Source organism: Tympanuchus pallidicinctus, unplaced genomic scaffold (assembly GCF_026119805.1).
Source record: "Tympanuchus pallidicinctus isolate F22 unplaced genomic scaffold, pur_lepc_1.0 scaffold8, whole genome shotgun sequence".
NCBI lineage: Eukaryota > Metazoa > Chordata > Aves > Galliformes > Phasianidae > Tympanuchus > Tympanuchus pallidicinctus.
In genome coordinates, this window is record NW_026294802.1 from 10,789,892 (window position 1) to 10,802,730 (window position 12,839).

The following is a 12,839-nucleotide window of genomic DNA, read 5'->3' on the forward strand; positions in this document are numbered from 1 at the left end:
AGACGACTTTCAACTGGGAAGCAATAGCCTTATTCTGAATAAGAAGGTGGCAGGGCTGAGACGGAGCCCCTGCACGTTGCCAGTGCACAGGAGCAGCAGCTTTAATTATTGTATCTCACTCTGACGTCTCTCATGCACTGTCAAAGGCCAGAAAATTCCACAGTCAACAGGAAGGTGTTGTAGTGCTGCTCTTACAGTGACTGGTGGCAAACTGGTGACCTCCCATGCTCGCAGACCCATCCCTGTTTGCCAGGCTCGCTCGCTCCCACAGCTGCCAGCTTTATTTCCTTTACAAAACCAGGGGAACTCCCCCATCTCACAAGCAGTTTACTGCCCACAATAAATTGCTGAGACTAACTGTGGGTATGGCCCCAACTATTTTATCCACCTCTGGTTTAAGTCTGTGCTGCACTGCTCTGTCTCCCAAAGTCCAGGCTGTGTTCATGCAACCTGCAGTGGCTGCTCGGCATTCAGGCCCTGTGTGCCCAAGGTTTGTTGCATGCGAACCATTTGTTTAGGAAAAACAAACAAAAAACACAATTTAAAAGTGATTTGAAATGTGTATGTTGGTCCTTAGGGCTGAATAAAAGCGGGCCAAGAAAGGCAAGGAAGGAGTGTGCGGTCCAATAATTAGAGACCCATTGTCATGCAGATGTAGAAGAGGGGCTGCCCCAGTGTCTGTGGATAACTGTAATTTTGGATTTTCTTGATGTTCAGGGCCCGGCCTCCCTGGCTAGATGATGTTCAGTTAACACTGAATGTCATGGAAGAAGCACTGTGTTGTGAGGGGCGGAGGTAGCGTGTTCTGAAGTGGGGTTTTATTTCTGTGTGCCCATTGTTGGCATTGCACAATAGACCTCCCAAATGGGTCTGGTATTCTGAGGAGATATTCTGCCTGCCTTAAAGTTCGACATCCTAAAAGCTGGCTTATGTAATTTCTAAAAATTAATTGCACAAAGAAATGATTCTAGAAATGCAGTGTAACAATACAGTGGTTTTACCTCATTTAGGTATCTAAGCTTTCTACTCTTCGTGCATTCGCTGGGGACAAAGTTGTAAAAATAGCCAACTGAACCTGAAGCAACAGTGCTTTCCATAGAACAGCCTTCTGGAGAAGCTGGTTGTGCTTCAGACTCTCAATTAGGAAGCTTCATACACTTTGCAAATCACGGTTTAATAGGAATTATTCTATATATACTTCTTTTTTCTTAAAAGAACTAATGTGAACTGGCAAAAAAGCCAATCTTTTAAAACAGTTCTACTTTCAATGTCTTTATTCATCTTTTATCAAGCTTTTTGGAAAGCAAATCAAAGAGTTAACAGAGAGTAAATAGAGAATACTATCATCAGAAAATTACCTGAAAAGAAATAAACTGTATTACAGAATGTTTTTAACTTCAATTTTAATTAAGCTTTGTAAATTTACAAACACTTAGTGTTTGTCATACGTCAGGATCACCACAGTAGAAGAAAACCATAAGGTTAAATGCCTCATCTAATTGAAGGATAAAGAAAAAGCAGATTAGGCAGCTGTTCCATTAAAGGTGGTGAAAGTTTTTTTTTTTGTATTTGGACGCGTTGCTAGAGATTCAAGAGTCTCTCTTTTTTATATACACTTATGCTTTCCAGTGTCATCATTTCTACACAACGCCCCACTCCCGCTGTGAGAGAAGTTTGCAAGCTTTGTTGTCTTAAGCAGTATCTGTAGATAATAACTTAGGGAGCATCGAGTTTACATTTCTACTCTTCAGTCAGAATTTGGGAAAGCTTTGACACTTCAGAACATTTTTGATCAGATAATCCTTTACAACTTCACACTGCCTGAGTAGTTCTCACTGAAATTAAATAGTATTCTTTTGTTTCTTAACAGATGAGGAAAAAGAAAATAATAGAGCATCGAAACCACACTCAACTCCCGCTACTCTGCAATGGTAAGATGCCTTTGAAAAAAAACAGGGTGACCTGTTACAATCTTTCCTTATCTTTTTTTGAACGGAAGTGAATAGAGATCTTGGACATCTTATAGAATTTTAAAGATAGTTTTACTGTATGTATTTAATTTGCTCATTAGCATCCTATGTAATGCTTCTCAACAAATATCCTACTCTGATGAGATTTATTTGAATATAAGAGAGCTCTGATACAGTTTAGAAAACCCAGTTGCCATATTTGCTTGTCACCTTGCCAGTTGGTAATTTGTGGTTCATCTTCTTTGTTGTACTTACTACAAAAAGAAAACTAATACAGAGAATTTTGTTTGAGACTTGTGATTGCTTCAGTGTGTGATGATGTCTACCTTTTCTGATTGTTTTACTAAAATGAAATCTTAGACATTAGCACAGAAGATGACAAGTGATCAATCATTTTCCAGGAGGTTCTTCTGTCTGGCAGAACAGAGATCTGTTACAGAGAAGTCTGCCAAGCCTCAGAGCGTGCTATCTGAAATCTCATGCTCCTTAGATTGCTTTAAGTCTTTTGAAGACAGGTCTTTGCATCACCTGTAGGTAGTTCTTTTAGGATTAGATTGGTGGGTTTTTTTGCTTTTAAGAGAATGTTAGAAAAATGATTTTTTTTTCTTCTGTGAACCTCTTGGGAAACCTAACAGAATAAATAGCAAAGAATAAACCAATCAGTTCATGAGATTCAGACAATTCCATTTATGTTCTCTTTAAAGTTGATCAGTTAAATTTTAGATTTCAAAAGAACAAAATCTGTAGGAGGATTCATAATAAGTTGCTGCAAATATTCAATATTTTGCCTTGCTGAATTTGCAGACACTTTCAGTGCAAATAGTGAGATATGTAAATATAAATAAAGGCTCTTAGTTCTGAATGATTACTTCTTTTTGCATATTTGTACAACCAAGATGCTTTCAGAAGCTTTGGAAATGTGAATAAAGAAGGGGAGTGACTATAGAGAAAAAAATTAATAAAATAGTAGGGAAATTATGTAGATGTATTTTCTTATTTTCTATTATTCACGTGAGAATGATCTGGATAAAATGAAATAATAGCCATGGCTTACCAGTCCAAATTCAGAACAGAGTTTATTTTGCAGCAGATTCAGTGAAGAGTCTTTTCCACAGGAGCAGGTAGCATAGTAGCCAAGAAGTCAGAGTTCATTAGAACATGCCAGTGATATGTTCCCAACAGAAAACATGCAAATACTCTTAACGGTCTTTTGCCAGATACTTTCAAGCTTCCTCAGTCATAAAGATTAGCAAATCCCTAAACTCCTGGGATATTGAGCCCTGCTGGAATGTGGGGCAAACACTAATACTCATTCAGCAGTTTTTGCAATAGAATGCCAGAATTTTGGACAAAGAAAAAAGAAAATCTGCTTACGTCATCTTCCCTTCCCCTTTGCTAGTGGATTGGCTTACTACCTGCCTGTTGTGTAACGCTTCCTACACTTTTTGGTAGGTTAGAAATTGTCCCTTTTGAGACTTCTGGAGCATCTGCAATATCCTTCATTCCATTTTCCATTCAAAACACATGAGGAAACAGAAATCACTGACATTTTCAAGTTTAACTTCTTTAGCTAATGTCAAACTGAATAATATGATTTACTCACTTGTTAATAGACCTACAGGTAATAGCTTGCCAGCTTAGTAGCTGTCTCATATGAAAGTTTTTTCTTGGCTTCGATACACTTTTCTGTCTCAGTACTGCAGCTTTGAATTGGGGTTGCCTGGAGAAACCATGCTTCTGCATTTCTTACATTAAAATAAAGTTAGAAGCTCAAACATTGTGATCAAAATGCTATAAAGCAGAAAGCTTGTTTTGGGAGTGAAGATGTTTCCAGCCAGACACATTACCATCAGGTTATTTGTACTGTGGTAGCACATAGCAACCCATAGGTTGGTAAATGATTGTGGTCAGCACTGTGCAAAAGCTGCACTGATTGTTTCCCACAGGTTTGGCCCTACTTGTTCGACAGTTTTGCCTGCTCAGGGCTCAAATCAAGTTTTTGCACAGTCAGAAAAGATGAAAAATGAAATTTACCTGAATATGCCTCGAGTAAGCATGCATCCTACCTTCTTGCAGGAATCTCTAAGCAAGATTCAAGTGCTAGAAGTTCTGGGATAACTTACTGCCTAGATTCCAAGGGCAAGGTACTGAAATTACCTTGCTCTGGCAAATGGAAGCACCACCTGAGTCTCCTGTCTCTGTTTTTTACTGTAAGGTGCTACTATCGTTCATAAATAATGGAGTCATGGGAGCAGTGGAGAAAAGAAACAGAGGAAATGTCAGTAGCAAGGAAAAAGAAGGAAAGTGGCAGGGAAAGTGAAGCAAATCGTAAGAGAAATATGTAATTTTTGTCATATTATTCCTATTGACTTTGCTTTTATTATTTATTTCTTGTCTGACATCTTAGTGAAAAGAGAGAACGCCAATCCCATGGGGATCTATCTGTAATGTTTATGCCTCTCCAAATGGGAAGTACACTGAACACTATAAAAGAGGAGAAGATCTAGCTGAGGATTTAGAAGTGTGTCTGGCTGACTGTCAGCCTGGCTAGATATCTTTCCTGGAAATAAGAATGATGTTTTTTTGCTTCGTTTAGTTTGGCTGATGACACAAAATGAAGTGAAAGGCCAGGTAAATGCAGTCATTCTGCAATTATCGTCCAGGAACATGCACCAGCCTGAATGTTAACTATTAAGGCATGAAGATTCAAATACCTAGTATTCTGTTCTTCTCTCTTGTTCCTGTGTTTATAATTATCTGCATAGCTACAGCTTGCTAAGTAGTCCTCTCAAACATTTGCCATTATTTCCCTGGCGAGCTGGTTGACCAAACTGTAGTGTAATTTCACTTCAGTTTGGGGTGTGTGTGTGTCTAATTCTCTCAACACCGAATTATCAAAAGCCAAGACAGCTCAAGTCCATGTAGCTTGGTGGCTTACAATTATTTGGTGCACAAAATAATAACAATGTTGGTAAGGTGAAACAAACAAAAAATTATTGTATTTTCTACAACATGCCAAAAAAGAACAGAAAAAGAAAAAAGTAAAGCACACTTTAGTCAATGGATTCTCCCAAGATTAGCAGTTTTACAGAAACAGTTATAATACCTCAAATTATCTATTCCAGAATCCTTTGTGTAATTAGAAATGATAACATCACAGCTGTTCTGTTGCCTTCCAACCTAGAAACAAGACTACACTATGAACACAACTCTGATATATAATAATGTCATTTATTCTAGAAGTATGTAAATATAAAGGGGGGAACACTAATAGAGACAGGTAAAATTGTCACTATTGTGGAAGGATTTAGGGGTTTTATTGCTATACTGTAGTGGTACAAAAGGTCTTACTGTGAACTACTGGATTTCACACGGCTTTATTGGGGCACTTAAAATGTTATATATACATTATTTCTGATAGAAATTTGTTAGGTAGCAGGTTGAGTTCATTATTTTCCTACAACACTGCAGAATGAGGCTGAATTCAAAACATGATAAAGTTGTTACATAAAAGACAGGAAAATAAAAGAAGTGGAGCAAGATGGGGTTTTGATCATTAAAAAAAAAGTTCAGGTATAATGGAGCATTGTTCGGTGTCAGACTAATGATTCTCTGTGAAAGAGAGGAGAAAAAGAGAAAAATTCATCAGATATGAGCAGAAATAATTAACTGCTTTTCTTTCTGTCCTGTCTTGGTCACGGAAGCTGACATTCCAATTAGCAGCTATAGTATACAAACGAACTCTCCAGGTTTTGAAAGAGGGTTTTGTTAAAGCGCTATGAATTTGAGGAAAGATGCCGTGATGATATTCCTGTAGAAACCAAGGAAGAATAGATGTTGCCCATACAAACTGATTCCATTCATCTAGCCGGATATCTTATTAAAATAGTTTGCAGTCACAAATGATTGTGATAACTGAAATGAAAGGAGGATAAGACCTGGAAGAGGCAACGAAAGAGTGAAACTAGATATTTGAAAAGGTATTGTACAGTTATCATATGAGAGGGGCCTATTTACTGTAAAACTGAAGGTTTCTGAGAATATACTTATTTTATAGTTTAAGAAGAAGTTGTACTCACTTTCTTCTCACAGCCAGCAAGGCAGATGAGCAAACTTGCAATTTAAAAGCACAAGTGTGCTACCATGGGTGACAAGATTGAGATTTTAAAGTTGTGCGTATGTAAAGAGCTCTTCAAATTCTTTGGGTCAGCAATCATAAGAATATAATTTCAAGATAAATATTTTTCTAATCTATCGATAGGCAGTGGCTACGATTCCATATTTTAAACACTAAGCAGTTGCTCATTCATGTATGTGATGCATAATTAGAATGTAATGGTTGTATCTGTGTGTGTGAGTTATGATAGTTTCTACAATGCGAAGGAGGATGGTATTTCACTACTGCATTCAGCAGGTCATGGACTCTTGTTTTCTTCTCTTAATCAATCAACAATAGCAAGAATTTATTCTACAGATATAGTTTTATGCACATCTGTTGGTGTTTGCAAACAAATTGTTTCAGCCACGCTTGCTTCCTCCAGGTAAGGAATTCTGTAGATGGACAGGAATGAAAAGATGTCATGAACCAATGGTGACTGTCCTGTAAAAACAAGGAAACGCTGCCCATCACCCAGTGTTTGGTTTCATTCAACAGGCCTTATGTGATAGTATGTATTTCAAAAAAAATAGTACTTTGGAACATGACCACAGAATAATATTCCTTTGTGCAAATCTCCTGTTGACTCTAAGAACTCACAATCTACGTATTTGATCGAAAGCAGAAAGCAAATTATAAGCAAGCTTTGTCATTGGACTTTGTACTTAAGAACAAAACAGAGAAAACTGACTAGAAAAGCAGAGGCTGTAGTGTTTGGTCTTAAAGATGCAGCTTTGCACACAGTTCACCATACAGGACATCCAACATACTTGCAGTGCTCTCTGTTTGACACTTGCTTTTTAAGGCTGGAGGAGAACTACGAGATTGCGGAAGGTGTTTGCATTCCTCGAAGTGCTCTCTACATGCATTACTTGGACTTCTGTGAGAAAAATGACACTCAACCTGTTAATGCCGCCAGCTTTGGAAAGGTGAGTCTAAACAGCACTGTGATACCTCGAGCTCTCACCTGGTTCAGGTGAATTTGGGTTAAAGAAAAAGTAAAATTGTCATTTACTGCTAGAGATATTGATGTATTTATAAAACATCTTACGATTCAGATTACAAAGCAAAGGTTAAGATTTTAAGTATTTGGAAAGTTGGAATCAGTTCTCATCATGACTAAGCTGCAGAATATACTACTTCTTTGATTATTTCAGCATCAGTGTTGCTAGCCTATCTGACAGTTATGTTATACAGTATTGGCAGCTTGGAAGTCAACTACAATCCAGTCTAAGCATTGTGACCTGTAGTGCTTTAATAAATGTACATTTAAAACAAAAACAAACAAACAAAAAAACAAACCCAGAAGGGTTAAGTATCAGTAATTTAGTTCTGGGTCTGTTGTTGCCATTCTTGTAAGCGTAGTGTAGAGATCCTTGAATTAAGAATATTAGAACACACTGGCAAATCCATGCTGGAGAAAGTACAGTGCCTCTGGATGTCCAAATCCCAAAAGCATCCAAAGCGTCTGTGGGGCTCTGCACGTGCAGACTGCCCACATATCTTCACTCTGCAATTCCTTGTGCTTCTGCTTTCCAGGCCAGATTTTAAGAGTCACTGTGCTTATTTCCAGCCTGAAGTGGAGACACAGTCTGTACAGATGCAGCAGTGCATGGCACAGGTGTGAGCAGTAAAGGGTTATGCTGTACCTCACTATAAGACATTATCAAGTGGCTAAGATGTCACAAATGTCTTATTTTGGAATTTCTGATAAGATGATGTTTTCTCTGTGAAAAATAGGATGGTATTTTATATTTTTCATTTTTTTTAATCTAAGACCATGTTTTTACTCTCCAGTGTGTCACAGGTTTTTAAAACTCATCTCTAGACTAAATGTAGAGTTCACCACTGTTTTCGAAATGCTTACAAGCATGAATCTAGTGTTCACAACATTTATTCCATAAAAATGCTGCTTATTCAAAGAGGGAATGTGTTCCTAGGGTATGTGCCTGTGAAAAGAGTAGGCAAAGGAGAAGAATGTATTTAATGAGGTGCCATTTTCTGTAGTGCATCTTTATGTTGGCAATTGAGCAAGATAAGTAAAATGTACCATATTTTAATGTTACAATGTCTGTCACATCATAAAGACCTGCATAGCTCTGTTGATTCTATGTTACATTTCTTTCTAAAACACTGCATATGGACACTGAATGGAATTTTATGTATTATTACTACCTACTGGTTAAGAGAACTCAGAACATGTAATTTTTGAATAGTGAGAACAAGAAACAGGCTTCATGCAGACCTACACATTTGGGATGTAGGTAGAATTTACATGATGCTATTTTGCTGCTACTGAAAACTTCCCTAAATTGTAAGGAGTGCATAATCTGTGATTATTTCATCACAACATAATTTCATCAACATGCAACAGTCCAGTTATCATGTGTACTACTCTATCCTTCTCTTTGCCTTCATACATACGCATTTTATCAGTAGGGTTGTAGGGTGATGTTGGCCTGACAGGACAGGTACAGTATCTTCCATCTAAAAATCAAGGTATTCTTTTTTTAATTTTCTTTTTTTTAATTTTCTTTCTTTTTTTTTTCCTATATGCTGCTTTCTATTTAGCTGTGGTAGAGTTAGTTCTGACACAGTGATCCACAATGTTTGTTTTTCCTTTTTGTGGAGATGAACCCGTGTACAATTCTCCCAGTACTATCGTAAAACAATGTTTTGCATGGCCATTTTGGATCTGGAAACTGTGGCTTCTGTATAGATGTGTCCAGGAATCTTAGACAAAACTGACATGAATATTGAAAAAGATCAGGCCTCTGAATATGCAGAATCCAGAGCGACCTCAGTGCCTCTGTGAGACCTGTTATTGCTAAAAAAAAATGTCTTTCATAGTCATGATGATTGATGATCTGCAAGGCACGCACACACTTCATGTAGTCAATAATTTGCAATCTGATTCTTCTTAGATGAAGGTACACAAATGGAGTTTTAGCCAACAGAGATGTGTTGTAGCTTAACCTGGCCAGGTGGCTGAGCACCACGCAGTTGTTTGCTGACTCTCCCCTTTCACAGTGGGATGGCAGAGAGAACATAAAAAAACCAACATGATAGAACTCCTGAATTGAGATAAAACTATTTACTAAGAGAAAAGGAAAAGAATAATAATGATGACATACATATATATATACACACATATAAATGTATATAACAAGTGATGCCCAATTACTCAGTGAAGCAATTACTCACTACTCTCCAACTGATGCCCAACTAGCCCCCTGAGCAGCAGAAGAGAGACAGAGATATGAATGCCCACCCCCCTTCAGAACTCCTTCCACATGATCCCATATGGCATAGAATATCTCTTCGGCCATTTTAAGTCAGCTGCTCTAATTGTCTTCCCTCTCAGCTGCTTTGATCCTTCGCTGCAAATGGCCTTGGCTCTGTGCATCACTGCTTAGCCATACTATACACAACTATAAACTATAGCCAACTATAAACATCAGTGTGTTATCAACATTGTTTTTCTCCTGGAACCAAAACATAGCATCATACCAGACACTCTGAAGAAAATAATTCTATCCCAGCTGAAACTATGACAAATTGTTATCATGTGACTTAAACACCATATTGGCAGTGAGTGCTACAGTGACTTGGAGGCAGAGCAAGGAAATAGGTGCTATCTGAGGACTTCTGCACTTAGCTGCTGAAATAGTGACCCCAGACATGTTCATCCTCATTGGGAACCATGAAGAGGCCTGCAGCTGTCATATTCTGCGGAGAAAGGGGTTAGTTGTTCTGTGAAATTGTAGACAGTTCGCCTTTCAAGATTAAATTTATGATTCATCTTTGAACTTTAACTCTGTGGGCAATGTTAAACATTTAGACATTTCCTTCAACAGACTGATAGTATTCGGAAAGAGACATGGAGTTCAGCACATGAAAACAATCTGTAAGAAGGAACATCCTAATGCATTGTTACTCAGTTAAATCTGAATTAACCCAGCAGAGTTAATTTCATTTTTAAAGAGACTGCTTGAGACAAGAAACTTGCCTGCAAATGATTTCTCCAGGTTAAGATTTTGTGGGCAGTGTTTCAGCCTGTTTATTGCTTAACCTTAATGCAAGTGAAATATTCCACAACAAAGCATAGAAGGGGACACAGATGGATTGTTCATGATCAGCTGAACTAATAGACCTTGTTTCTTACAATTTCATATGTTCCCTAAATCCAGAGCTGTACTTAAGTCTTCTGTATCTCCATGTTTCCCTACAGTACTTCCAATTATTTTCAGGTCCCAGTCACTGTTTGGAGGTCTTTTTTTTTCCAGTTTTCTTACACACTTGCTGCACCTTCCTCCTCTGTTATTTTTAGATTCCCTCATGTCTATTTGTCTGTGTGTCTCTCTTTCTCTCTTTCATCTCCCCAGGCAGCTGGGCAAGTAGTAGTCCATAGGTTGGCTGATTGAGAGCAATGGCAGAGTTGACTCCCTGCCTCATACTCGTAGTTCTCCAGAAAAGCAGTGCCAGATGGCTCACCTGAAGGTTCATCTTTCTCCCCTGTATTGTCTTTGAACCACAGAATCATTAAGGTGGGAAAAAAAACACTGAGATCTTGTAGTCCAATTGTCAACCTGTCATCTTCAGCCTTAATTTCAATTTGCTATCCCCATTATCCAGCCAGGGTTTCTTACTGCATGTCTAAGACATGGACTGCACCATAGGCATTTGGTAACACTGGAGTGGCACAAAACTTGCTCTGAGAAACAGTGAGGAGGAGAGATTTACAGAGAGACAGTAATACCTCACTGACTGTTTCCTTAGGAAATTTGGCTAATAGCAAGAAAAGTACTCAGAGGAAAAAAAGCAGAATTGTTGTATAAATAAACACCATTTAAAAAGTAACCTGCACTCCTAAACCACTTAAAGTACATATAAAACAAGGAAGATTCTAATGGTCGTTGATACAATAATATTATGTGGCAAAGGAAACTGTAGCTTTAATATGTTAGCCGAGTATTTTAGTTCTTTACTTAACCAAGTAATGTGTGAAATTACAGCCAGTTCTGTCCGTACTGACATTTGCCAATGTTTAAATAGCTACATTACCTGGTTTATTGTTACAGAACGGATTAAGATTCTTCCTGCTGGAAGTTCTGCCACTGCCTGTAGATGGGAGGGCTGAGCAGGTGTATGTTTTTGTCCGAGCAAAACATTAACATAAAATATTAGAGATCATTAATAATATAGGTGATCATTAATACACTGAGCATTAATTACCCAGGAACTGTTGCTTATGGATCGGTTTTGTAAGACTTCTTGGTTCTGTCCTACCTGCGCCAACTCAGGTCCAAGTGGTAAGTCCTTGAGCTTCTCTCATGCTTTTGTTTCCTCAGCCAACGCTGATTTTTGTTGTTTTTCTTGTGACTCTATATGAGCCTTATGTGTCTTAATAGAACCTCTTGAAGATGTAATCTTCCCCTACACACCAGTTTTCCCTAACTCACAGTTCTCAGTTCACTGCTTCAAGTTTACCGCATAGCACTGTTACCTGCATATTTCTCATACAGATCACTTAAGAAAGCTTAATTTTTCATGGCGCAACCTTTCCTTTGCATCCTAGTGCATTTCCCATAACTCCCATATGCCCCCTGGAGGTTAAATAATTTCCTCTTTTGTTCTTTTGGTTTTGTTTTCTGCCTTGTCTTTTGACAACCAGTAGTACATTGATATTTGAAAAGAAAATGAAAGAAGAATGCTGACAGTCTGTGGGCTGCTTCTTCCTCAGCCTTAGGTCCTTTTGCAATGTGGATGCACGCTTACCTGAGTCTCAGAGCCACCTCATTGCTCTCTGAATGGCTTTGCTGTAAGTTTATTTTGATAAATAGAGAAGGAAGGGGTCCACAACAGATTTATAATGTTGGTTAGGAAAGATCTTTTACTTTTTTGAAAAATAATGGGCTGAGACACAGTTACACTAGGAAAAAAAACAGTTTCAATACAGTTTGCTTAGCTCCAGGGCGGTACAAGCTGTACCAGCCAGGGCCTTCTTTTATCACTATGCACTGTCACTATGCCCAGAAGTTTTGCCAGCAGGATTGCTCCTCCAAGCATGAGTAACATAGAGAGAATTTACAATTCCATCCCATCATACTGGATATATTTGACTTCAAAAAAGGACAGGCTAGCCTCTTTGAAATCTTATTGATAATGACATTACAGTACATGTTTGGATTCTGTATGGAAATATACACATCTGGAAACTGCCTGCTGTGCCTAGGGAAGTACTTCTGAAGATGCGTTTTTTGCCCTGTCCTCCCAGTTTGCTCTTAAGTAGCCTCACAGGTAAGTGTACACCAATCCCAAATTTATTCTCAGTGCTCTGTTCTATTAGACTAAAATAGAAAGTGCTTTATTATGGACAGTTACTACATCAGGAATGGTTTTTTACTAATTTTTTATACTCATTTTTTATAGTCAATATAGAAAAAAAAGAGAATGGGGCAAAAATCAATCTAAAACTGAGGATGTGGTTTCGGTTATTGCATGGAAGGGCAGTCTGTCAGTGCTATCTGAGCAAACCCTGCTTTTCTTTCATCTCTTTTACATCCTGAGTGAAGGACAGTTAATACCAGTATGACATTTTTTCCTGATTCCAACTTTTCTAGGTCAAGCTCCTCTCACAAACCCATAATAGTCCCAGAAGCAGCAGGTCATACTGGTGTGGGAAGAGTGGTGGTACAGGTGGCTCATTGCCC

General features: G+C 38.2%; 1 protein-coding gene across 1 annotated transcript in view; it reads left to right on the forward strand.

The window, feature by feature from the left end:
• RFX4 (regulatory factor X4) overlaps positions 1-12,839 on the forward strand; it is a 91,943-nt gene that overhangs the window by 21,888 nt on the left and 57,216 nt on the right. Inside the window, exons 3-4 of the mRNA XM_052668593.1 lie at positions 1,871-1,931; positions 6,932-7,055. Of these exons, the coding sequence (XP_052524553.1) occupies positions 1,871-1,931; positions 6,932-7,055 (185 nt within the window). The remainder of the gene's footprint in view (positions 1-1,870; positions 1,932-6,931; positions 7,056-12,839) is intronic.